This window comes from Oncorhynchus masou, chromosome 33 (assembly GCF_036934945.1).
Source record: "Oncorhynchus masou masou isolate Uvic2021 chromosome 33, UVic_Omas_1.1, whole genome shotgun sequence".
NCBI lineage: Eukaryota > Metazoa > Chordata > Actinopteri > Salmoniformes > Salmonidae > Oncorhynchus > Oncorhynchus masou.
Genome location: NC_088244.1, coordinates 33269294 through 33297232, shown reverse-complemented (window position 1 = coordinate 33297232; position 27939 = coordinate 33269294). Strand labels below are relative to the sequence as shown.

Sequence of the window (27939 nt, the reverse complement as noted above, 5' to 3'; positions counted from 1 at the left end):
TCGCAAACAGCAAGCAAACGAACAGTCATCTCTCGACCGTAAATCATGTTATATGTCATTGAATTTTAAATTGTTCCTGGCTAAATGAGAGCCGATAAATGTTTCTTAATTCTACAGCATTCACAGCAAATGGTGGTTTTATTAATTGACTATTACAAGTAGGATCGAGACAGACATAACTTATCTTTCCAGGTTGGTTATCATAGTGTGTACTCAACAGTCTTTCACAGAGGTAAACCACATCCTTGCTTTGCTTTAGCAATGACTGTTAGAATGCTGTAGAAGTGTAACATATTTTGGCTGCATTTAGTCCACAGGGACACTGATTCATAGATGTTTCTTGCCCCTGACTCATCACTATGGCCTCCAATCCAATGCATCATATCCAGGTGAGTACTACGGTAGTAAAAAAATATTTAATAATAATATTGTCAAGTACACAGGATAGGTACAGTGAAATGGGTAGTAGCCTACTTTGGTGGTGTAGCAGAGTAGGGGGACATTTTAGGACTGCCACAGTGTTGTCTACCTCCCCCTCTACCCGCCACTATGCTGACACCCCAAGCCCCTAGAGCACACTAGTCATATCCAATCAGACAGCCACAGGAAGCTGACACACACACACACACACACACACACACAAAGCTCACAAATCCAAACTGTGATGCACCATCAGTTGTCATATCAAAAGGACAGGAGAGGAGAGTGAAAGAGAAAGACAGCTTTGGGCTCTCAGAACAGAACACGGAGGCTGAAACATGGCAGAAGAGGTATCAGGTAAAAAGATTTTAGTCTGTTATCACACATGTTAAAATGACAGAAATATCATGAGCTTTGGGCAAAAGAAGTAATCATTTGTACTCATTGTGGTAATAATCGAGGATAAGTTAGTTTGGTACTTTTTTTGATGGGGGCACAATGTACTCAAAATACACTTATATTTGATATTGATGTACATTTATGTGATACCAAACCAAGATTAAGATTATCAGGAGCAGATGGCCAATAGATGATGGCCAATAGATGATGGCCAATATCCCCACGTGCTGCTTCTCAGACACGGGGCTTTCAAAGGTTATCAGTCGTCTTTTAGAAGGAGGACAACACCAATAACCATTTCAGTGAGGTATAAGGAGAGACCCAAAATGAAAGAGAGACAAAGGGATACCCATGAAACAGGTAGGTATTAAACATCATAAACTGGGTGGTCTGAGCCATGAATGCTGATTGGCTGACAGACGTGGTAAATCAGACCGTATACCACGGATATGACAAAACATTTATTTTTACTGTCCTAATTTTAATATCAATAAGTCACCTCGGGGGTTTGTGATATATGGCCAATATACCACTGCTAAGGGCTGTTCTTAGGGACGATGCATATACCACAGCCCCTTGGGCCTTATTTCTTAATTATAAGCCGGGTAGTTTGGGTCCTGCATGCTGATTGGCTGAAACAGCATTTCAGTCATGTGTATACCAGACAACATACCATGACTATGACTCAAAAATACTTTACTGTTCTACTTATGTTGGTAACGAGTTTATAATAGCGATAGGCTCCTCTGGGTTTGTGGTATATGGCCTTACCATGGCTAAAGGCTGTATCCAGGCACTCCACTTAGGCTTATTGCACATCTGCATAGTCACTTTAACCATATCTACATGTACATACTACCTCAATCAGCCTGACTAACCGGTGTCTGTATGTAGCCTCACTACTTTTATAGCCTCGCTACTGTATATAGCCTGTCTTTTTACTGTTGTTTTATTTCTTTTCTTACCTATTGCTCACCAAATACCTTTGTCGCGCAATTGGTTAGAGCCTGTAAGTAAGCATTTCACTGTAAGGTCTACTACACCTGTTGTATTCGGCGCACGTGACAAATAAACTTTGATTTGATTTGATATTGCTTAACTACAGTCATCTCTCACATTACATCTGTTTCTAGCACCTTCTCTCCATTTCTTATCACTATCTACTTGTCTTCCTCTATGAGCGGAGGGTCGGGTGAATAAATACTCTGCCATCCTCTCCCTACTTGCTAACTGGCCTAGGGAGACAATAGGGAGGAAAAGGTGAGAGGGAGGGTGGGACAAGATAAATAAGCCGAAAACAGCAATGCAATCGTACATACTATGCATGGTTCTGTAGGTACATGTTTCAAGGAAAAGGAAGAAGTCCCGTGGTATAAACGTCTGGTGTTTTGCTCCCATGAGGTGCTTGTCCTCAAAAGTACTATAAGTTTGTGTGTGTGTGTGTGTGTGTGTGTGTGTGTGTGTGTGTGTGTGTGTGCACATTTTAGAGACCGTTGTAACACTGACACACAACAAAGACAGCATGCTAAGAGCACATTCCAAATGGGCGTAGATGCAGGAAATTCCACTCCCTTTCCCAGAGGAACTGCACACACACACACACACACACACACTCACACACACACACACACACACACACACACACACACACACACACACACACACACACACACTTATCAATCTGATGAGCTGATGACAAGCTTGTTGTGGGGAAAGAACACCAGACCATGGGACTATTTCTTTGTTAATTCAATCTGTAAATCAATGGTGATTAACAGTTTAGATACACAAGCAAACAAATTCAGTATTCCTAAATTGAAATGAACAAATGAAGCTGTAATAAATGTGCAAATTGAATAACAAATGAGCAAATAATGTGTCTCCCCTCAAATATTTGTATTTTTTTTAAATCACTTGTTATAAATCCACAAGTAGATATTATTTGAGAAAGGTGACTCAGACCGTAGTGTGAGGGTGTATTCACTAGGTGGCAGCATTAAATTCCAAAAATGGAAGAAAGTCCAAATGAGGTAGGGGACATTTTGACAACATCCACAATGACTCAGACTGTGACTGGTGGTGAAGTGGAGGGAAGGGACACACATTAACCCCAGAGGATGACAATATTTATTAAGGCAGTGCTTGATGATGCTCGCTGGTTACTGTTTGGCCATCTCTTAGGGCCTATAATATACAAGGCCCAGCTAGCAATTCTGAGCTCACAATGTTTACTGGCTTTTGTTTCAATGTGCTGCAATCATTTGTTTAAAAGATTGAATTATCGTTATGCCCTCAGTCCTAACACGTGGTTTGAGATCAGCTGTGGGTCATTAAATAGGCGTGATGTATTTTTACCACATCAACTGTGTATCAGTAAAAGTTTGTAAGTAGGCCTAAACCAGTCAACCAAAACTGTTGAACTACCAAGTTGAAACATAACAAACATTTGCAGCCCTCATGACACTGGACTGTGCACTGTGCAGTCGCTCTGTGAGATGCTATCTGATGGAGTCTAGCAGCTAGCTACAACATGTGTTATTCCTTATCGAACAAACTTGCGTGTTGACATTCCCTGAGGAGGTCATACAAATGAAAACTGGATTCCTTCTTCACTATGAGCATTCTTAAACTGGCATCTTGATGTCCCTGGAAGACAAACACTAGAGCCTCACTCAGCCTTCCTTAGCTTGTTCTGTGTATGTCTCTGCCAGAGACTGTACTTTTAGTTTATTTGTTTTTTATGTTTGGGAAATTTTGATCTTCTCTAAGCAGGATCGCAGATAGACAAAACATTCTTCACTGTCCTCAGGAAGACATATTTGGTAAGAAATTGTTATTGCCTGCTTGTCAGGTGTATTGCTTTCGTCCGAACGACAGGGAGAGGTTTCTTCGCCCGCTTTGAAGGGTTGAGACGTTTCACTGTAGACTACTGTTTTTTTTAATGGGTGCTATTTTAGGGTCAGATGTTTGTTGTACTGGGCAGCACACTGCGTTTTGTGACCACCCTAAATAACTTTCTCACCTACAGTCTAGGGAGAGGATGATGAGGAGAGGTGATATCAGAAAAATACAACGGACAAATACTTTGAAGAAAAACAACAAAAAGAAGCCGAGACACCCTGAGATATTGAGCCTTTCAGATAAACTCGATCTCTTCTCAAGGTCCAGGGTATATCTCCTCAGTGGCTATATACAAGGACACAAGACAGAGTAGTAACTGAGGCCGCTTAGTAACTAGAAAGAGGGGGCGTGTATGAGCTGTGACACCATCAGTGGGGTCAGCCCAGGAAGGGCATCTCTCTGCTGGAACAATGGCTGGGATCTACTAACAAGCCTTATAATGTAACCATGTAACAGATGAGAATCATGAAATGACCACATTACTTTGTGCTACTGTAGATGGGAGAGAGCAAGTGTGCGTCTGAAATGGCACCCTATTTCCTGCATAGTGCCCTACTTTTGACCAGAGCCCTGTGCCGGCCCTGGTCAAAAGTAGTGCACTGTATAAGGAATAGGGTGCCATTTAGGACGGAGACCAAGTCAAGGGTCTGTCCAGCCTGACATTATACTGATTTACACTACCGTTCAAAAGTTTGGGGTCACTTAGAAATGTCGTTGTTTTCCATGAAAACATACATGAAATTAGTTGCAAAATGAATAGGAAATATAGTCGTTGACAAGTTTATAAATAATGATTTTTAATTGAAATAATAATTGTGTCCTTCAAACTTTGCTTTCGTCAAATAATTACAGCCTTGCAGACCTTTGTCATTCTAGTTGTCAATTTGTTGAGGTAATCTGAAGAGATTTTCCTCCATAGTTCCAGAAGCACCTCCCACAAGTTGGATTGGCTTGATGGGCACTTTTTACGTACCAACGGTCAAGCTGCTCCCACAACAGCTCAATGGGGTTGAGATCCAGTGACTGTGCTGGCCTTTCCTCTGTCCAGTGTCTGTGTATTTTTGTGTGTGTACTATTTAATGAAGCTGCCAGTTGAGGACTTGTGAGGCGTCAGTTTCTCAAACTAGACACTCTAATGTACTTGTCCTCTTGCTCAGTTGTGCACCGGGGCCTCCCACTCCTCTTTCTATTCTGGTTAGAGACAGTTTGCGCTGTTTTGTGAAGGGAGTAGTACACAGTGTTGTACGAGATCTTCAGTTTCTTGGCAGTTTCTCTGTATGGAATAACCTTAATTTCTCAGAACAAGAATAGACTGACAAGTTTCAGAAGAAAGTTATTTGTTTCTGGCCATTTTGAGCCTGTAATCAAACCCACGAATGCTGATGCTCCAGATACTCAACTAGTCTAAAGAAGGCCAGTTTTATTGCTTCTTTAAATCAGAACAACAATTTTCAGCTGTGCTAACATAATTACAAAAGGGTTTAATGATCAATTAGCCTTTTAAAATTCTAAACTTTGATTAGCTAACAATGTGTCATTGGAACACAGGAGTGATGGTTGCTGATAATGGGCCTCTGTACGCCTATGATGATATTCCATTAAAGAATCAGCCGTTTCCAGTAACAATAGTCATTTACAACATTAACAATGTCTACACTGTATTTATGATCAATTTGAAGTTATTTATTAATGGACAAAAAAAATAAGCTTTTCTTTCAAAAACAAGGAAATTGACCCCAAACTTTTGAACGGTACTGTACATCTCCTGAAACTGTCCCCCAGGCCAGGGCATGACAGAAAAACAGAACCAAACTTATTGTGTTTCCACAGAACATTACTAGAGGAAAATGTATAGGAAAATACATTAATTTGTTTTTCCTCGCTCTTCTCTTTCACTTAGCAACGGCTTCAGCCATGTTCTCCATGGATACCTTCTTCAAATCTATCTTGTTGCCGTCCAGACGGATAACACCAGAGGAGGGGGAAGTAAGTTTTCTGTTTATACATCAGGTCACCAAGACAACCACGAGTTCTCCTTCTTCATAATACAAACATGAACATCTTTAAAAGAAGGATAGAGTGTTATCTGAATTGTGAGGAAAGAGTTGGAGTGTTGAATTCACTATAGTGAAATTTGCCACTTTTACAATTCAACTTTTTTGTTTGTTTAAATCAAGCATTAAATGTCCACAAAGAAACAGGACTTGGATACACTGTAATGTTTTACAGACACTGTATGATGACATGCATACTTGAATACCATTACGCACTTAATAATTAGGCTACAGGTCATTCCGGTTCAACGGGTTGTGTGCTGGGTTTCAAGAAAGGTCTGTGAAACCCACATGACTAATCATATCAGACTTTGAAATAGTTCATAAGACTTCATAGCAGAGTTATTCTATGTAGGGTGCATAAGGGGAGAATCACTTTTGCTGTCCGTCCTGTAACTATGTCATGCCTCCCCTGTTGTTTTTGTCTGTCCCTGGCCTGAGGCAGTTAATCTGTCTGTGTCCACGTGTCTGTGGCCTACTGCATGGTTAGACAGACAGCTGGGGCCACTCTGATAAGTGTCCACACACCCCAATCCTACACACACACACGCAGGCAGACAGACACGCAGACATGCAGACACACACCCACATATAGAAAGGGGGAGAGAGAGAGAGAGAGTGAGAAAGAGGGGGGGGGGGGAGAGAGAGACTTTGCCAGGGCAAATTTGTCAAAAATAACCCATAAATCAGTAGGAAACTACCACTATACACACAAAAAAATTTGGGTTCCTCAAGGGTTCTTTGGGAAGGTGATGGATACTGATCCAAATAACCCTTTGAGCCCTTCAATGGTTCTTTGCAGTTCAAAAAAATATTCTTTCCTCTTTTAGTGATAACTAAAATGTAGGGCCGGTGGGTCATTCTAATATTTTGGGATGTGGTTTTCTCACAGCTCTTTTAGTGATGACTAAAATGTAGGAGCGGTGGGTCATTCTAATATTTTGGGACGTGGTTTTCTCACAGCTCTTTTAGTGATAACTAAAATGTAGGGGCGGTGGGTCATTCTAATATTTTGGGACGTGGTTTTCTCCCAGCTCTTTTAGTGATAACTAAAATGTAGGGGCGGTGGGTCATTCTAATATTTTGGGACGTGGTTTTCTCACAGCTCTTTTAGTGATAACTAAAATGTAGAGGCGGTGGGTCATTCTAATATTTTAGGACGTGGTTTTCTCACAGCTCTTTTAGTGATAACTAAAATGTAGGGGCGGTGGGTCATTCTAATATTTTGGGACGTGGTTTTCTCACAGCTCTTTTAGTGATAACTAAAATGTAGGGCCGGTGGGTCATTCTAATATTTTAGGACGTGGTTTTCTCACAGCTCTATTAGTGATAACTAAAATGTAGGGGCGGTGGGTCATTCTAATATTTTGGGACGTGGTTTTCTCACAGCTCTTTTAGTGATAACTAAAATGTAGGGCCGGTGGGTCATTCTAATATTTTGGGATGTGGTTTTCTCACAGCTCTATTAGTGATAACTAAAATGTAGGGGAGGTGGGTCATTCTAATATTTTGGGATGTGGTTTTCTCACAGCTCTTTTAGTGATAACTAAAATGTAGGGGCGGTGGGTCATTCTAATATTTTGGGATGTGGTTTTCTCACAGCTCTTTTAGTGATAACTAAAATGTAGGGGCGGTGAGTCATTCTAATATTTTGGGATGTGGTTTTCTCACAGCTCTTTTAGTGATAACTAAAATGTAGGGGCGGTGGGTCATTGTAATATTTTGGGACGTGGTTTTCTCACAGCTCTTTTAGTGATAACTAAAATGTAGGGGCGGTGGGTCATTCTAATATTTTGGGACGTGGTTTTCTCACAGCTCTTTTAGTGATAACTAAAATGTAGGGCCGGTGGGTCATTCTAATATTTTGGGATGTGGTTTTCTCACAGCTCTTTTAGTGATAACTAAAATGTAGGGGCGGTGGGTCATTGTAATATTTTGGGACGTGGTTTTCTCACAGCTCTTTTAGTGATAACTAAAATGTAGGGGCGGTGGGTCATTCTAATATTTTGGGACGTGGTTTTCTCACAGCTCTTTTAGTGATAACTAAAATGTAGGGGAGGTGGGTCATTCTAATATTTTGGGATGTGGTTTTCTCACAGCTCTATTAGTGATATCTAAAATGTAGGGGAGGTGGGTCATTCTAATATTTTGGGATGTGGTTTTCTCACAGCTCTATTAGTGATAACTAAAATGTAGGGGAGGTGGGTCATTCTAATATTTTGGGATGTGGTTTTCTCACAGCTCTATTAGTGATAACTAAAATGTAGGGGCGGTGGGTCATTCTCATATTTTGGGATGTGGTTTTCTCACAGCTCTATTAGTGATAACTAAAATGTAGGGGCGGTGGGTCATTCTAATATTTTGGGATGTGGTTTTCTCACAGCTCTTTTAGTGATAACTAAAATGTAGGGGCGGTGGGTCATTCTAATATTTTGGGACGTGGTTTTCTCACAGCTCTTTTAGTGATAACTAAAATGTAGGGCCGGTGGGTCATTCTAATATTTTGGGACGTGGTTTTCTCACAGCTCTTTTAGTGATAACTAAAATGTAGGGGCGGTGGGTCATTCTAATATTTTAGGACGTGGTTTTCTCACAGCTCTTTTAGTGATAACTAAAATGTAGGGGCGGTGGGTCATTCTCATATTTTGGGATGTGGTTTTCTCACAGCTCTTTTAGTGATAACTAAAATGTAGGGCCTGTGGGTCATTCTAATATTTTGGGACGTGGTTTTCTCACAGCTCTTTTAGTGATAACTAAAATGTAGGGGCGGTGGGTCATTCTAATATTTTGGGACGTGGTTTTCTCACAGCTCTTTTAGTGCAACCGGGAGTCATTCCAGTTGGTCTAATCTGTTGTGTTATGCTATTAGATGTTACATATGACTATGGTCAGTGAAGGTGTCTTGTGAGAATGGTTAATTAAGTCAGTAGTTCTCAATTCTGGCCCCCCAATGGTGGAACAAACTCCCTCACGACGCCAGGACAGTGGAGTCAATCACCACCTTCCGGAGACACCTGAAACCCCACCTCTTTAAGGAATACCTAGGATAGGATAAAGTAATCCTTCTCACCCCCCTTAAATGATTTAGATGCACTATTGTAAAGTGGCTGTTCCACTGGATGTCATAAGGTGAATTCACCAATTTGTAAGTCGCTCTGGATGAGAGCGTCTGCCAAATGACTTAAATGTAAATGTAAATGCAATTCTCTCCTCAGGAATCACCAGACGTACCAAAGCTAGCATTCCTGATAAAACTTGTTCATAAAAACAATAATAAAACCAATGGAATTATAACCATTTAATATGGCTATTAAACCATAGTAAGAAACACTGTATGGTTCTAAAAAGAACCTTTGTGGAACCATTCATTTTTTTTCAATAATATACCCCCGAAAAGGGTTCACTGTAAGACGTTTCTGTAATTTCAACAGTGAAATACGGTAGAATGCACAGTAAAATACCTTCAGTGTACCTTCATTGTATACCTTCATAATTAATTGGGGTGCATTGTGGGAAGATGTTGTGGGCGAGGAAAGAGTTTCGGGCTCAAGAAAATATTTGAAGGTGTGCCTTGTAAGAGGCTATATTTGTTGCACCCGTGAGAGGAAATGCTTTACCCTCACAGAATATAAACTCAGCAACAACAAAAAAACAGCCAATTGCTGCCAGTAAGTTACTGTAAATTTTACAGGAGATGTTTTAGTGTTGTAACCATAGCGGAACCCTTTTTTCTATTATATGTTGTAACCATAGCGGAACCCTTTTTTCTATTATATAGAACCTTAGGATAGGGTTATTTTAACACCATAGAGGTTCCATTTAGAACCTTATGAGCATGACTCTTTATAGAACCTTAAAAAAAGGTTCCACATAGCACTAAAAAGGGTTCCGCTATGGTAGCATGTACCTCTACCCCTAATCAAAAGTGTTTTTGCACCAGTAACTCCTGATGTACAGGTGCTGCTATCTGGACAGGATCATTTTGTAGCCTGCCCACAGTACTGGCCTGGAACATTATGAACACCTATATTTGATATACTTATCGTTGACTCAATCTCATCTACCAAACTCAGGCGAAATACAGAGTGCTGGGGCTGTTGGAGCTCCGACTCAACATATTGTGGTGTGTTTTGGAATCAGATAGGCCTGCCCTACAAAATGTTAGAAAATATATATATATTTGTGACACATCCAACTGGGCACATATGTCAGTTCAACGTCTAGTTTAGATTTACATTTGGTTGTCAACTAACGTGAATTCAATGTGAAATCAACCCAAATGTTCATCCTGTAATTGGATTTTGGTTCAAAGTTGGGTGGAAAAAAATACGAAATTCCGTTAAATATATGCATTTTTGCAAATCCCACAAAGTTTTCGGCGTTAATTCAATGTCATGTCATCACATTGTTTTGGTTGAAATGACTTGGAAACAGACAGCGTTGATTCAACTACATCGTTTTTGTCCCGTGGGATAGGCCTACAGAAGTAGGATATACAAAACGTTTAGAACAGCCATTGGAATGACTCCCAAAAGTGTCATCGCAACTGAATGTTGGGAACACGAACAAGAAACAGGCAATTTGCTGCAGTGAATAAGAGAATCAGATCTTTCTGAAAAGGCCGCCGATTTTAATGACTCCGAAATCACTTGACAAGCAGCGGGGACTCATTTGAGAGCAAGTGTGCTTACGCAAAGCTACAATCATGCGCCTGTGCTGAGATAGAGCTGAGGCTGATTGAACGTGGGTTGGAGTCTCGGTCGAGCAGAGGCAGCAGCCAGCAACGTCGTGCGAGGTGGCAGTGACAGCCGGGTTGGGTTTTGATGTAGGCACAGTCAGGTTGGAAACTTGGCTTTAGTGACACAAGAGCAACATGTGGCGATTCAACTGGTCGTGCAATGTCCACTGTCGGTATGCTATGTTGTTGTAATGTGGGTCCGGTCTTTGTAACGGGTAGACAGACATGCTTGGTGCTCCCGTCTTCGACATGCGTAACCGTGAAAGTTGTTTTGTTTGACTTGAAAAAATATGCATCTGTTCCGGAGTTACAATTATCGAATTTTCCCGGATCATTATTCTGTGGAAACATCGACCATTCAAGGCATCAGTTGGGTATGTGATTATTCATGCCTATAATAGCATACCTTTATTTTTTATTTTATTTAACCTCTATTTAACTAGGCAAGTCAGTTTAGAACAAATTCGTATTTACAATGACGGCCTACAAAACCTACAGTTGCACAGGCTAATAGTATACTCATCTTGTAATGATGATAATCATCATCACTAGGCTACTTATCCTCATCATTATCTGTAACATCATTTCTTTTTTGTCCTTGCCTTGTGCTTATTGTTTAGCTTTGAGATGGTTTGATGATGATCTGACGATAGTGATGATGATTAATGATGATGATGACAATGATGATAATGAGTGCTCACTGGTCATAATATAATTCTTCATAAAAAAACAACTTTTTTCTTCAGAAAGTAAAGTATGACCTTGGCTGAAAATATTCTCAAAATAGTCACATCCATGGCAGTTTGAGACAGTGTTTTCGCAGCAAAAATAGGCCTTCAATAAATGATATAGCCCATCACGTGGACGTGTTTTGAGAGTGAGACTCACGTTCCAGGTAGAAATGAAGCACCACAGTACTTGATCAAAAAATGTGGTGGGAGGTAGACCATTCTCTACAGAAAGTCTGCCTGTGGCTGCACGCATGTCACCGTCATGCTCTGTCTCTCTGCCTTTCGCACACACTGCACACTTCACCAATCAGTTACTACAGGCACTACAAGAGGAGGGAAGACGGGTCACACTTGAAAACACTGCAACACTTCAGCATAGAAGTTTACGTCATCGTATGTGATTGTGCCACTGCATTAGTGTCTGCGTGGTGAGATGTGTGGGTGGTGTTTCACTGCAGAGGTGGAGAGTGAATGGGGCTATGGAGTCAGACAATGTGTTGATGGAAGAAGTGTGTGTGTGGGGGGGGGGGGGGGGGGCTCACCACATCCACTGTGACACAGTCTGTGTGTGTCCCCGAAACAAAAGCAGCTTCCTGCGTTGCATGTGAGAATGTGGAGAAGGCTCAGACTGACACAGGGACTACTAGTCTTGGGTGTAGGGCAGAGGAGAGGAAGCTAGTGGAGACCCAGACAGTTTTTATTTTTATTACTCTTGTTATTTATAGTGCATTGTTTATTGTTCACCTTGACCCCCCCCCCATTCGGTTTACATGGTAGACAAGAATGTCTATTTTCGCCTAGCCACAGTAAGATTCCGAATAGTGCTCCTCGTGAAAGATCTCAATTTGGCTTTTGACTTTGTTATTGAATTGCTCAGGATTATACAAATCTAGAGTTATTAACCTACAGACGTTGTGATTAGCTGAATCTGTGATGACCTGACTATAAAAAGGCATAGGTCTTATATATGATCAATAACAGCTTAACAAGCAAAGGTGTCGCCTGTCAGTGGACAGTCCATTAAAAAAAAATACAAAAATAAACATATATTTGGCAATGTCTATGGAGTAGCCGTAACATCTTACTGTAGGTAGGACGTCAATGGAAATATGACTTAATAGCCTGATCTTGTGTTCACAAGTAACAACTGGATTGGCTGAGAACCAAACAATTCAGATGGTTTAGGAAAAGCTTCTAAATATCATATGCATAGTGAGTTTGTTTATTTGTTTCTTTGTTTATTGTTCTTCCTCAAGTAGCCTATAGTTGATTCATTAGGACACCCTATGGTGATGATGTTTTAGTCGAGCCCGTCTGCTTAATGTCCTTAAATCCACCTTGACCTAGTCCCTAGAGGTTCAACAACAACTACAACCCCTCTGATAGATAAATAGATCAATGCTTGATCTTATTCATGTCAATAGCTGTGGGCGCATTGCAAAATATTAACAGCTAAACATCCAATACCCTGTTTTTCGTTTGATATTCATAAATAGACTTATTACATTGATAATACAGTAGGATATGGAAATGTTAAATAATAGACTTAGACTGGAGATTGAGTTCAGTTGGCCTTATTTGAACCATGGTGCAGTGCTTCATGCCTTAGGCTTAGATGATCAGGCAAACATCATTATTCCTAAAGCATCTGCGGCTCCACCTCATCTTTGTGTCTGTTTGATGATGTGTCTGGAATGCAGAGGCGCAATGCAACAACATTAGACCCAATTAAACTGGCTTCACACTGGGCGCCAGCTAACTCTAGTTAATTAAGACACACATGGCACGCGTGGTCTGATACCACCACTCGTAGCAAATGCAGACAGAATAATTTTTCTAGAATGAATAGATGCTAATAAAGGTCTGTAACCCAATGTCCATGCTTATTGCAATGCATACCAGTGCTGGGGTGGTGGTGATGACTCCTGGAGATAAACAGGACAACATGACTCACATTGGTAGAGGTCCTCATAATAAGAGATACATAGCAAGAAGGGCACTTCTTGATAAGAGGGACGGACATGGCATCTGGCATTTCCCACTGTATGCCCCATACTGCTGCCAGGCCTTCAACTTTGTTTCCTTGAGTTGTTTTCTAAGATGCAAGGGCTTCTCCAAGGGAACAAAAAAACAAAGTCACCATAGCCTACAGGTGTGTCTGTGCGGTGCTACATCAGGCAAGAAGTGACGCCTCTACAAGCATGGTTTTGCTGCTCTCAGCATGGCAGAGAGAGAGCAGAAGCGACAGAACATATGAGAGAGACTTAAGTCTATTTTATAGAGTTGGCTAACAGCTGAAAAGGGCAATGTGCACTACCTCTGGTTGGGAGCATGTGACAGTGTTGGCAGTAGGACAGACCAGCACAGTTTACTCTGTCAACAGAAAGGAAGGGTGGAGAGGTCTCCACGCTAGGAGCCATTGAACACCCGACTTAAGAGAAGAAAAGCAATCTAGTACAAAAATAAGAAAAGGGGATAGAAGAAGAATACTGTATTATTTATTTTCTTGACTGCAAATGGAGCTGAGGGAAAAATGATGTGTTCAAACCATTTTCTTTTTTTAGCTGCATTTGATACCCAAGCACAGCACAAGGCCATCAATAGCGCTCCCACACAAAGAGAGACGAGATGACAACAACTCGTCAGGTTCCATATTTCTATTTTTCTATCATTTGAGCTGGCGATCCCACACCGTGACACAGTGAAAACGTGAGGCCTGTGTCTTATACAATCCATTTTCTTCTGAGTGGCCCTCAAGGTAAGGCAGTAGCCACTCATGCGTAAACAAGACCTGGAAAGATAGAGGAGAGAATGCCCTGAACAAAGCCCTTGTAAATGACTGTTCTCCAATGATACCTCAGCCAGCGGAGTCCATCCATGTCACGCAACTTAGCAGCTGGCTTGGGAACACATTTAGAGAGGCTGTCAGTGGATCATAAAAGAAGAGTTATAGAACAACAAAAGAGGAAGTGGGAATTATGCTACAGCATAGTGTAGGTGAGTTGAGAGGAGGGTTTGCCCATATATCACCGGGTTTAGGACATATATTGCCTGAACCAGTAGACATATAGAAAAAACTCACTGAAAACAAACAACACAACAGCATGTATCTCATTAGACATTAGAATATTTCACATTCAACCTATCTTTCTGGTCCCACCCAATGGTTTCTGAGAACAACCAGTTTAACCAGTTCTGTTGGAATGCCTATGAGAGGAAGCCATAATATATTATAGGCCTTATTATTCAGCAATGCCTTGATATTATAGGCTTTCTGGACTGGACATGAACCTCTATGATGGAATAATGAAATGATGTAATAGTAGGTTATGTTTCTTTCTCTCCCCTAGACCCCACTGCCAGAGGCCCTTGACACACAGGACACCATGAAGCAGGTACGTAGTATGCCGATCAGGGACAGTGCCACACACACACACCAGGGTTGGGCTCAGTTTGAATTGAAGGCATATTTTAGTTTACTTCCTGAATTGACTGCCTTCAATTCTAATTGATCCCAACCCCGACACACACAAACACACAGTACAGTAGTACTTCACATCCCTACAGCTAGTCTTAGACCTTAATCAAACTGCTCTGGCTTCTGATTCATCTTTGATGAATCACAATCTTCATGAGAAGAGAAGCAACAAGGTCATCGAGTTGACATGTATCAAATCAAATCAAATTTTATTTGTCACATACACATGGTTAGCAGATGTTAATGCAAGTGTAGCGAAATGCTTGTGCTTCTAGTTCCGACAATGCAGTAATAACCAACAAGTAATCTAACTAACAATTCCTAAACTACTGTCTTATACACAGTGTAAGGGGATAAAGAATATATACATAAGGATATATGAATGAGTGATGGTACAGAGCAGCATAGGCAAGATACAGTAGATGGTATCGAGTACAGTATATACATATGAGATGAGTATGTAAACAAAGTGGCATAGTTAAAGTGGCTAGTGATACATGTATTACATAAGGATGCAGTCGATGATATAGAGTACAGTATATACGTATGCATATGAGATGAATAATGTAGGGTAAGTAACATTATATAAGGTAGCATTGTTTAAACTGGCTAGTGATATATTTACATCATTTCCCATCAATTCCCATTATTAAAGTGGCTGGCTGTTTAACAGTCTGATGGCCTTGAGATAGAAGCTGTTTTTCAGTCTCTCGGTCCCAGCTTTGATGCACCTGTACTGACCTCGCCTTCTGGATGATAGCGGGGTGAACAGGCAGTGGCTCGGGTGGTTGATGTCCTTGATGATCTTTATGGCCTTCCTGTAACATCGGGTGGTGTAGGTGTCCTGGAGGGCAGGTAGTTTGCCCCCGGTGATGCGTTGTGTAGGAACATTATTTATGTCGGACATTTTGACCTCACCCTCAGATCATCTGTTACACCATAGAAACACCACATCAGCATAGTATAAATGGTGACTGGAAGCTCAAGTACAGTAAATAGTAGTTCACCTCTTAAAGCTGTAGGTCCTTGGGGTTAAACATTTAGTGTTATTCATTTACGTCATATTACATCATATAATGCCCCACATTTTCTATAGTGTGCCATGTGAAATTCTAAGACTCGCAAGACCTTCAACATACACGTTGCCTCAATACGATGACCCAATGTATGAGCATAATGACATTCTACAACGATTTTAGTCATCTCAATTAAATGTCAACCCGCAACCTGTTGACATCCGGCATTGGCCCGGCCTTCAGGCTGTAGCAAATTGTTTCTCCTGGGCCCTTTTAGCCACTGCGCCAGCCTTTGTTGTTGCAGCGTTGGCATCTTCTGTAACTGCTGAACCTGTTCTTTTTGAGTTCCTAATATCACTGCTTGAGCAGTGGAGTCTTTAAGAACACATTCCAATCCAGGCGAGCACTGCAGTCACAAGGAGTCTAAAGGACACTCCAAGATCCCCTCCCCCCCCCCCCTCCGCCTTCAGGCCCTCACTACCCCCCCTGCCTGACCAGAGCAGACCCAGCCCTCTCACTCCTTTATCTAACTGCTCCTTCAATAGCCCCCTCACAGGAGAAATCAGCCTGATAACGGTGTTGAAATGGAAAGACAAACCTGGCTCCTGACTGTTATTATTTTACCCAATATACATAGACGCAGTCAGGAAGGCACACACATGCTCACACGTATGAATACACACACACACACACACACACACACACACACACACACACACACACACACACACACACACACACACACACACACACACACACACACACACACACACACACACACACACACACACAGCCGGTCTCACTGATGCATCCAGAATCTCCAGGAATAAAAACAGTGGAACAGTGTTCTCTTCTACTCCAGGAAGAATGAAAACACAGTAAAAGATCTATGCCAGTAAATAGGCCTATACAACATTAAAGTTGAGTTCATGTCTATGGTTTTTCTGCACTGAACATGTAGGGAGTATCTTTAATAAATATCCAGTCAGCCTTGGAATGTTCCTAACTTCCCAAGGGCTTTTTCTGTGTGAGTGCTGTGTGTATTTTGGAAAGGGGAGAGAGGATGCAGGTCTTATAGCTAATGGGAGAACAGTCGCGAGGCTACAGGGAGGCTGGCTTTGTTGGTGCTTTGTTTGGTAGTTGTTGTTCTTGTTTTTGATGTCTTTGGAACATGTGTCAAACTCAAGGCCTGCGAGCCGATTCAATCTGACCCAAGGGTGGTTTGACTAAAAAATTGTTTTTTGTTTGACATTTTTTTGGAAGGGGGGACGATTGTCAATTGACATTGAAATTACTAAAACCAAATAGAAACTGTAGAATTTATAATTGACCGAATGTTATAGTCTCTTTACTCTGTCCAGCTTGCTAACAGTCATCAAAACTTAAGCTAGACAGTCAGGGAGCATCGAAAATTCAGAAAGCAATGGCTAGAGGACAATTTGTTAAACATTTTCATGGCAAGGAAATATACAGTGCAGTAGTATTCAGACCGCTTGACTTTTTCCACATTTTGTTATGTTACAGCCTATTCTAAAATGGATTCAATAATCCCCCCCCCCCCAATCTACACACAATACCCCACAATGACAAAGCAAGAACGAGTTTTTAGAAATGTTTGCAAATGAAAAAGACAAAACATGAAATACCTTATTTACGTACATTAGTATTCAGATCCTTTGCTATGAGACTCGAAATTGAGCTCCGGTGCATCCTGTTCCCATTGATCATCCTTGAGATGTTTCTACAACTTGATTGGAGTCCACCTGTGGTAAATTCAATTGATTGGACATGATTTGGAAAGGCACACACCTGCCTATATAATGTCCCACAGTTGACAGTGCATGTCAGAGCAAAAACCAAGCCATGAGGTCAAAGGAATTGTCTGTAGAGCCCCGAGACAGGATTGTGTCGAGGTACAGATCTGGGGAAGGCTACCAAAACATTTCTGCAGCGTTGAAGGTCCCCAAGAACACAGTGGCCTTCCTCATTCTTAAATGGAAGAAGTTTGCAACCACCAAGACTCTTCCAAGAGCTGGCCACCTGGCCAAACTAAGCAATTGGGGGAGAATGGCCTTGGTCAGTGAGGTGACCAAGAACTCGAGGGTCACTCTGACAGAGCTCTAGAGTTTTACTGTGGAGATGGAGAACCTTCCAGAATGACAACCATCTCTGCAGCACTTTACCAATCAGGCCTTTATGGTAGAGTGACCAGATGGAAGCCACTCCTCAGTAAAAGGTACATGACAGCCTGCTTGGAGTTTGCCAAAAGGCACCTAAAGGACTCTCAGACCATGAGAAACAGGATTCTTTGGTCTGGTGAAACCAATATTGAACTATTTGGCCTGAATGCCAAGTATCACGTCTGGAGGAAACCTGGCACCATCCCTACGGTGATGCATGGTGATGGCAGCATTATGCTGTGGGGATGTTTTTCAGCAGCAAGGACTGGGAGACTAGTCAGGATCGAGAGAAAGATGAAAGGAGAAAAGTACAGAGAAATCCTTAATGAAAAACTGTTCTAGAGCGCTCAGGACCTCAGAATGGGGCGAATGTTCCCCTTCCAACAGGACAACGACACTAAGCACACAACCAAGTCAACGCAGGAGTGGCTTCGGGACAAGTCTCTGGATGTCCTTGAATGGCCCAGCCAGAACCCGGACTTGAACCCGATCGAACATCTCTGGAGAGACCGTTAAAGGCCATCAGACTGTTAAACAGCAATCACTAGCCGGCTACCACCCGGTTACTCAACCGTGTACCTTAGAGACTGCTGCCATATACATAGACTTGGAATCACTGGTCACTTTAATAACGAAACACTAGTCACTTTAATAATGTTTACATACTGCTTTACTCATTTCATATGTATATACTGTATTCTATTCTACTGTATTTTAGTCAATGCCACTCTGACATTGCTCGTTCTAATATTTATATATTTATTAATTCCATCGTTTTACTTTCTATTTGTGTGTATTGTTGTGAATTGGTAGATATTACTGCACTGTTGGAGCTAGGAACACATGCATTTCGCTACACCTGCAATAACATCCGCTAAATATGTGTATGTGACCAATAGAATTTGATTTCATTTCACTTGAAAATAGCTGTGCAGCGATGCTCCCCATCCAACCTGACAGAGCTTGAGCGGATCTGCAGAGAAGAATGGGAGAAACTCCCCACATATAGGTGTGCCAAGCTTGTAGCGTCATACCTAAGAAGACTAGAGGCTATAATCACTGCAGAAGGTTCTTCAACAAAGTACTGACTAAAGGGTCTGAATACTTATGTCAATGTGATATTTCATTTATTTTTTTTTATTTTTTTCTAAAAACTTGTATTTGTTTTGTCATTATGGGTTGTTGTGTGTAGACAAAAACGATTTAATCCATTTTAGAATAAGGCTGTAAAATATTTTTTTTTTAAGTCAAGTGGTCTGAATACTTTCCTACTGTAAATTCATTTTAAGATGGGCCCTCCGGACCTCTTTGAAGACTGAATTTTGCGAGCTGGGAAAATGAGTTTGAAACTCCTGGTTTAGAGATTTGAGATTATTCTGTTAGTTATCTAATGATGATCAAGATGGTTATTGTGATTTGGGATTTGGTGCTACGTATATTCACACAGGTAAAAAAAAAAAAAAAAAAACTTCTCATCAATGCCGTCAGGCCTTTTTACCTAAATTGGCACTTCCTGTTTTGAATAAAGGAAGAAAAAATCCAGTGCTGTAGCTTGGTATTTCTGAAATGGGGGAGGAAGTGTACTTGTTGGAAACAATAACCCCTCAGAAGGTCTGAAGTGGTCTTGTCTGTATAGAGAGTGGGATGTGAGATGCAGTTCCTACAGCTCCTCTGCCCACCGGCGTGGTGCTCCATCCCTCCCTCCAGGTACAGTCATGTTCCAGAGAGAACAGAAGAGGAGAGAACAAAGCCCACCAAGGTCACAGCACAGAGGGAGACTGTAGACTCGCCCACAGAGGAAACTTCAGAACACTAGTAGAAATTTGACACTATTTAACACAGACTATGGGCACAAATATAGTAAGCCCACACACCACATTCAGTTATTGAAACAGTTACTGTCACTGAGCCAGAGAATGAAGGTAACAAAATTACTTTATTTACAGTGGGGAGAACAAGTATTTGATACACTGCCGATTTTGCAGGTTTTCCAACTTACAAATCATGTAGAGGTCTGTAATTTTTATCATAGGTACACTTCAACTGTGAGAGACTGAATCTAAAACAAAAATCCAGAAAATCACATTGTATGATTTTTAAGTAATTAATTGGCATTTTATTGCATGACATAAGTATTTGATCACTTACCAACCAGTAAGAATTCCGGCTCTCACAGACCTGTTAGTTTTTCTTTAAGAAGCGCTCCAGTTCTCCACTCATTACCTGTATTAACTGCACCTGTTTGAACTTGTTACCTGTATAAAAGACACCTGTCCACACACTTAATTAAACAGACTCCAACCTCTCCACAATGGCCAAGACCAGAAAGCTGTGTAAGGACATCAGGGAGAAAATTGTAGACCTGCACAAGGCTGGGATGGGCCACAGGACAATAAGCAAGCAGCTTGGTGAGAAGGCAACAACTGTTGGCGCAATTATTAGAAAATGGAAGAAGTTCAAGTGACGGTCAATCACCCTCGGTCTGGGGCTCCATGCAAGATCTCACCTCGTGGGGCATCAATGATCATGAGGAAGGTGAGGGATCAGCCCAGAACTACACGGCAGGACCTGGTGAATGACCTGAAGAGAGCTGGGACCACAGTCTCAAAGAAAACCATTAGATTAAAATCCTGCAGTGCACGCAAGGTCCCCCTGCTCAAGCCAACGCATGTCCAGAACCGTCTTTGCCAAAGTTGCCAATGACCATCTGGATGATCTAGAGGAGGAATGGGAGAAGGTCATATGGTCTGATGAGGCAAAAATATAGCTTTTTGGAGGAAGAAGAAGGATAAGTACAAACCCAAGAACACCATCCCAACCGTGAAGCATGGAGGTGGAAACATCATTCATTGGGGATGCTTTTCTGAAAAGGGGACAGGACAACTGCACCGTATTGAAGGGATGATGGATGGGGCCATGTATCGCGAGATCTTGGCCAACAACCTCCTTCCCTCAGTAAGAGCATTGAATATGGGTCGTGGCTGGGTCTTCCAGCATGACAACAACCCAAAACACACAGCCAGGGGAACTAAGGAGCGGCTCCGTAAGAAGCATCTCAATGTCCTGGAGTGGCCTAGCCGGTCTCCAGACCTGAACCCAATAGAAAATAATTGGAGGGAGCTGAAAGTCCGTATTGCCCAGCGACAGCCCCGAAACCTGAAGGATCTGGAGAAGGTCTGTATGGAGTAGTGGGCCAAAATCCCTGCTGCAGTGTGTGTAAACCTGGTCAAGAACTACAGGAAACATATGATCTCTGTAATTGCAAACAAAGGTTTCTGTATCAAATATTAAGTTCTGCTTTTCTGATGTATCAAATACTTATGTCATGCAATAAAATGCAAATTAATTACTTAAAAATCATACAATGTGATTTTCTGGATTTTTGTTTCAGATTCCGTCTCTCACAGTTGAAGTGTACCTATGATAAAAATTACAGACCTCTGCATGCTTTGTAAGTAGGAAAACCTGCAAAATCAGCAGTGTATCAAATACTTGTTCTCCCCACTGTAAGTGTTGTTATAAGTAGGGGGGGGAAAGTGTGGGTGGAAAGGCCATAACCACAGACCACATTATCCATTATCAGACAAACCAACCCACCCACAAATATATAAAAAAAAACATTTTAACAGGCCCATGTTCCTTTTGTGATACTACACTATTCAAACACAGACATAACATTCAAAGGCAGACTTTGACTTGGTCTCCATAAGAAAGTGTGTCATTAATGTTTATCTAAAGCACATACTCAGCCTGTTCCGGACCTGAAACGTCAGAGAGAGCAGTGTGAGAGAGAAAGGGCCACTTCTACAGTACATACAGTATGCCATTCACCAGCACTGGCACACCTGAGGGAAAACAGTTTACCCTCTAACCTGATGCATGGGGTCGGGAACAATCAGAGAGTTCCTCCTGCCTATACTACTAACACATGGGCTATAGTCCCTAGATAAGTGCTTCCTTACCTTTTTTGAACTACGGCACACCTTTATGGGATCCATTTTTAGCACCCCACCAAAAATGTCCCTGTTAATTTATTTAGTGGTAATGACCCCCATCTCATCTGATCCCAACTGCAAAATTCTCTATTTTCTGTGACAAACGTTTTTTAAAGATGAAATACAGTTTATTTAAACTATTGTCATAGTTCCTTACTCGTGGTGATTCATTTGTGTGTACCTCTGTTAGAGCGTCCCACAAATCCGTGCATTTGTTTTGTAAAAATAGGTCTTTAGTTTTGAACTGTTTGAGCTAGAGACTTGTGGGTTTCTGCATTGTAAAGGTGCAACCACCGACACAAAGCCATATGTGCTGTGTTTGTTTATATGGCAGAGGCTGTTATACAGCTAAATCTATAAAAGCCTATTTATTCTTCATATGAAAATGTGGACGGAATGTGACGCATATTGCGGAGACTCTGGAGGCACGCAGAGGCCCAATTGAGCTCTCGACCATTTTGTAAATATAACTGAGCTCTGCATAGCTGTGCATCGCTCCATATTGCTCCTCATTGACATTAATGGGTGACGGTAGGTGAGGGCAGGAGGTCCGGAATAAACACAAACTTACTTCCTTGACAGCAGCTCTGTGCTGCTAGACAAAGTGTAAGAAGTATGAATGCCCTGACCTTGCCAATGCAGATTGACCATGTGGCGCCTTTAATCAGACGTGCCTGTGCTAACTGTTCTCACAGGCGAAGTAAATTGATACAACCCACTGGGCAAAAACTTTTTGCATCAACGTTGTTTCCACATTATTTTAACCCAATAAATCATTGCGATGAGATTGGCTCAAATCAAATTGTGTTTGTCACATGCGCTGAATACAACAGATGGAGACCTTACAGTTGTCACGGCCGTTAAAAGAACTGGACCAAGGTGCAGCGTGGTGAGCATACATTTTCTCTTTTATTCGAAATGACGCCGACAAAACAAACAATACAAAACAAACTGCAAAGCTTAAGACTATGTGCCATCAAACAAAGTTAACTTCCCACAAACACAGTTGGGAAAAAGGGTACCTAAGTATGGTTCCCAATCATAGACAAGGATAGACAGCTGTCCCTGATTGAGAACCATACCCGGCCAAAACATAGAAATAGAAAATCATAGAAACACAAAACATAGAATGCCCACCCCAACTCACGCCCTGACCAAACCAAAATAGAGACATAAAAAGGATCTCTAAGGTCAGGGCGTGACAACAGTGAAATGCTTACTTACAAGCCCTGAATCAAAACAATGCAGTTTAAAGAAAAATACCTATAAAAAAAATTTTAAAGTAACAAATAATAATAAAATAACAATAGCCAGGCTATATACAGGGGATCTCATGGCTTAGGGGTAGAAGCTGTTTAGAAGCCTCTTGGACCTAGACTTGGCACTCCGGTATCACTTGCTGTTCAGTAGCAGAGAGAACAGTCTATGACTTAGGGTGGCTGGGGTCTTTGACAATTTTTAGGGCCTTCCTCTGACACCGCCTGGTATAGAGGTCCTGGAGGGCAGGAAGCTTGGCACCGGTGATGAATCAACATAGAAAACTAAATGGATTTGCCAAAAGTATCAACGTAACGCATTCCGTCTTTTTTTCACCTAACTTTTAACCTAAACCGAATGACATGGTGAAAGGTTTTGTTGATTTCACGTTGAATTCACAGTAGATGACAGCTCAACCAAATGTAAATCAAAACCAGACGTTGAACTGACATCTGTGTCCAGTGGGAAAGGACTTTGCTCATGATGTGCGCCCCTCAACTGATAAAAATGCAACAACATGCCTGAGCAAACTGGATTTGTAGATACAGATGTGACCATGAGCTATTCAAGTTTCAATGTCAAATGCACAAGTACAGTGAAATGTCATTCTTGCAAGCGCTAAACCCAACAAGGCAGTAATCAATGTCAATGTAGTACTAAAAATAACACAAGGTAGAAGAAAAACACACAACATAAAAACAAGATAACTAAGAAGCTTTATACATTGTCAGTTCCAATACCATATTTACAATGTGCAGTGATTCTGGAGTGATAGAGGTAGATATGTTTTAGGGTAAGGTGACTAGGCATCAGGGTACAAGATAAACAATGTATTTATCCGAGTGGCAGTGGTGCTCCCAAGTCAAAATTGAATGTGCATTCCACAGGTCACATTTATAAGTGTGTTCAAAAAAAATAATCAAGATTGGGAAAAGCTTTGCAGCACACCTGACAGCTTCTAAAGGCACACCTGTTGAAAACCATTGCCCCAGATTACATGCTTAGTAGATCTACATGTTCTCAAGTAGTTCATCACGGAGTTCACAGAGATTTAGAGCTTTTGTTCTTCCAGTATATACAGAACCAAACAGATTGATGTTGAGTGATTATGTCCTGTGTGTTTAGCTACTTAGTAGGTGGGGTGCTGTACCCAGGATGTACTGTATGAATCATTCTGTTTTGGTCTGTTGTTATAAGAAAATGTGTTTAAGATTGCAAGCTGAACACAGTCACAGTAGAAATGCCAGCTTGTTTGCAATGATGATGGGGGGATTTATGCATTTGGAGTTTATTATCTCAGTGTCAGAGGTCAGAGATGACCAGGCTGAGAACATGGTGGTAGCTAGTGGTCCCACGGGAACAGTCAGGGCACATGGGAATAGTGGTGACCTCTTGCCAGCACAGCCAGTAGAGCCAGTCTGCAGTCCCCTGGAAACAGTCTGCAGTCCCCTGGGAACAGTCTGGAGTCAGTGGAGAGGATGAAAGGTTCAGAATGATGCATACAGTCTGTAGACACTAGGTCTGGGAGCAGGACAGCCTGTGGGAAAACAGAGGTATGAAGGGGGGGGCTTGGGGGATGGGGAGCTTGGGGGACCCCTCAGTTAACTTCTCACACAGCAGGTGTGTCTCTTTGAACTTTAAAGTAGCATGCAGGTTTCCCCGTTCTTTTGTACATGGTTCTGAAAAATGGATGAGAACCCCAGGTTCTGTCAGGTTGTGTTGTCTTTGACGAGGCCGGAGTCGGCAGATCAGTCACGGGTCAGGAGCCAATCATTTCATCCCGAGTGGCTTGGAGCCAGAGCCATTGGCCAGGGCAGGCTAGAAGCCTGGCTTTGGTGACAGGAGAGAGAGGGGAGAGGGCCTCACAGGCTGCCCCATCCACCACAGCACCAGCCAGGGCAGGCTAAGGGCTGAGGCCTGGCTAGGGGCCAGGCGTTTGGGAGAGGAGGTTAGGAAATCACCGTCCACCACAACACCACGCCAAGTGGAGACAAAAGCTAAAGGAAATGGTCTTTGTTAAGTTCAATCTGAATCTCAAGACCACCACCTTGGACAAACAGAGCCCTGAAGGAAGCCCAATAACAAACAATCAACTGTGTGAGTCACTCGTGGAATCACAAGACTAGGACCAAGAACATATTGAGTGGAAGGGAGTGAAATGAAGACATTCTAGTTCATTAACAAACCAGTAAATGTTGATATTTAGCAATTTGTAATATTGGTTTTGTCATGGAGGTTGCGTATAAACAGGAAATGGTAGGAAATAGGCTGCACAGCAACAGACCCAATGTGCTGTGAGTTACGTAAGCTTTAGTCTGCATCAGTGGTTGATACAAATTTTGCACTCTTTTTTTTCTTCTCATATTCTGTTTGGGTGGTAGAGCATGGCAGAGAGGAGTGAGATAGGAGGGGGCAGGGAATGGAGAAAAAAATGACTGGGAGGTGTATTAGAAATGATACTACTTAGAGAATCTGAGAGGAGGCAAAGTGAAAACTCTCAGAATGGCAAAGTTGTCAACGCAGCCAAGTGACATCCACTCACTCTCTGATGAGGAGACAGTTATGTTTGTGGTGTGGGAGAGTTTAGCAGTGCAATAACTCTCTCCATAACACATTCTCACCAGCTCTCCTCCCACACGCGCACAATTAGGGACTCCAGCCCCTGCAAAGCCAAACACTCCACTCACACCAGTGACGTATGTGACATCACACATGGTTCCTGTAATGCTTCTCACAGAATATATGCTTTCTGACACTGCCACTTGCTTTTCACTTGTCATTCTAGCTCCTTGCATGTCTATACAGTGGGTCACTGTTGTCACTGTCTGTTGTCACGAGACCTTCTGTGTGACACTTCACATTTCCCGCTTCATTTATGTGACCTCATGTCTTTATCACGTCATGGAAATGACACAGAAGTAAAGGCATGTTGGTTGTGTGCATTTGATAAGCAGAGAAGAGGTCCATTGTTCAATTACATTTTGATTTGCACATGGCCTACATTTGACTGTGTCAAGTATATGACCCAGTATTTCTCTCCCTCTCTCTCTCTTTCTCGAACACCTTGTAGTTTCTGTCGGATCGAATTCTGAAGGCAGCCAGGGTGGTGTACAGTGCCTTGATAGAGCGTAGCCCTGGCCTGGTCAGAGACAGAAAGCATCACCTGAAGACCTACAAGTATGGGGCCTTGCTCCTGTCAATGATTGCAAATTCTACTATTACTTTGCCAGTTTTGTCTTTCTGAATTGAAAATGCTAGATCGTTTCCTTGTAGAAATCTCACTCTTTCCCTTACAGACAATGTTGTTCGGGGAAAGAGCTTGTTGATTGGCTGATGAAGCTAAACGAATGCTTCCAATCAAGGAGCCAGGCAGTTGGCATGTGGCAAGTCCTGGTGGATGAAGGAATCATTGTTCATGGTAAGAGACTTTAATCAGAGTGAATGTATTATCATCATGTATTGTCAAATATGATAATTTGACAAGAATCAACCACTCCCTGCTGTGAGTGTAACCAAACTCAATGTCTCCTATCACAATGTAGTGAAGCAGGAGTTAAACTTCCATGACAAAGACACTCAATTTTACCGCTTCCTGGATTTGGAGTTCGGACTGAACCACATGACCAATGAGAAGGACCAATTAGACGATGAGCTGCAGGAGGGTTTGTCGTTATTACTCCAGATTGGTCCAGATGCTCTTTTGACCATGATTTTACGTAAATGGTGAGTTCCATTTTATTATGCTGTGTGTTTGTATCAAGGTTGTTTTACTCTTCAAGTCAAAGGGAAATTTCCATCCTCAGATGGACAATAAACTTCTATTGTATTATATCTGCTCTCCTATCGTACCATATATCAATCATCCTATTCTAAGGCCTAACCTCTGACCCTATTGTAACCTGCGCGTATCCCGTCCTCTCTGCAGCCCCAGCCAGCGTAGTGCGGAGGACATGGAGGTGATCTATGAGGAGCTGCTTCATGTCAAGGCTGCTGCTCACCTCTCCACCTCAGTGAGTCTCAGCTTCCTGTCCTGTATTTGGCCGCAGCCCCAAGTGGAACCCTATTCCCTATGTATTGCATTACCATATGGCTCTGTCCAAAAGTAGTGAGCTCTACAGTGAATGTGGTGCTATTGAGGACGCGTACAGCCTGAGTCTAGTCAGAAGACGTTCTGTAGAAACCGCGCTACACCGGTCCATGACTCACATTCACAGTCTCAGAGTAGGACTACTAATAAAGCACCAGTTTTGCCTAGATCGGCGGTCTTCAACCTTTTCTTGCCCAGGGACCCCCTCCCAGGCAAACCGGCAACCCAGGGACCCCCATCATATGTTAGCTAAAACATTCAGGTGAATGCTAATGGCAAGGATATATGGTCAAGAAAGCTGACGAGGGGCCAGCAGCACTTACCGCACTGGTAGCCTATTGGTGGGGGCTTTTTCAAAACCTATGTCAAGTGTAATTGACTCCTAAGAGTGTAATTTGCTCAGTATTAGGATTTAAAAACTAAAGTTGTCATAATTTGAAATAAGATATTCTACTCTTTCTACTGTAGGTATGTAATTCGAAATGTGTTTATTCTGTCGTTGCTAGCGATATTCATAATAATCTTAATTTTTTAATCACTTTTATATATATATATATATATACAGTACCATTCAAAAGTTTGGACACACCTACTAATTCATTTTCTACATTGTAGAATAATAGTGAAAACATCAAAACTATGAAATAGCACATATGGGATCATGTAGTAACCAAAAAAGTGTT

General features: G+C 41.8%; 1 protein-coding gene across 9 annotated transcripts in view; it reads left to right on the top strand.

Annotated features, from left to right (window-relative positions):
- Positions 1–672: 672 nt before the first annotated feature.
- The window catches only part of rapgef3 (Rap guanine nucleotide exchange factor (GEF) 3), a 42980-nt gene continuing 15713 nt past the window's right edge, over positions 673–27939 (top strand). For 2 of the 9 annotated variants that reach the window (XM_064957352.1, XM_064957349.1), the window contains exons 1-7: positions 673–777; positions 5621–5706; positions 14594–14638; positions 26240–26346; positions 26466–26587; positions 26712–26892; positions 27095–27179. In XM_064957352.1, the coding sequence (XP_064813424.1) occupies positions 759–777; positions 5621–5706; positions 14594–14638; positions 26240–26346; positions 26466–26587; positions 26712–26892; positions 27095–27179 (645 nt within the window). In that variant the 5' untranslated portion in view covers positions 673–758. The other 7 variants (XM_064957351.1, XM_064957357.1, XM_064957358.1 and 4 more) reach the window with 7 other exon arrangements.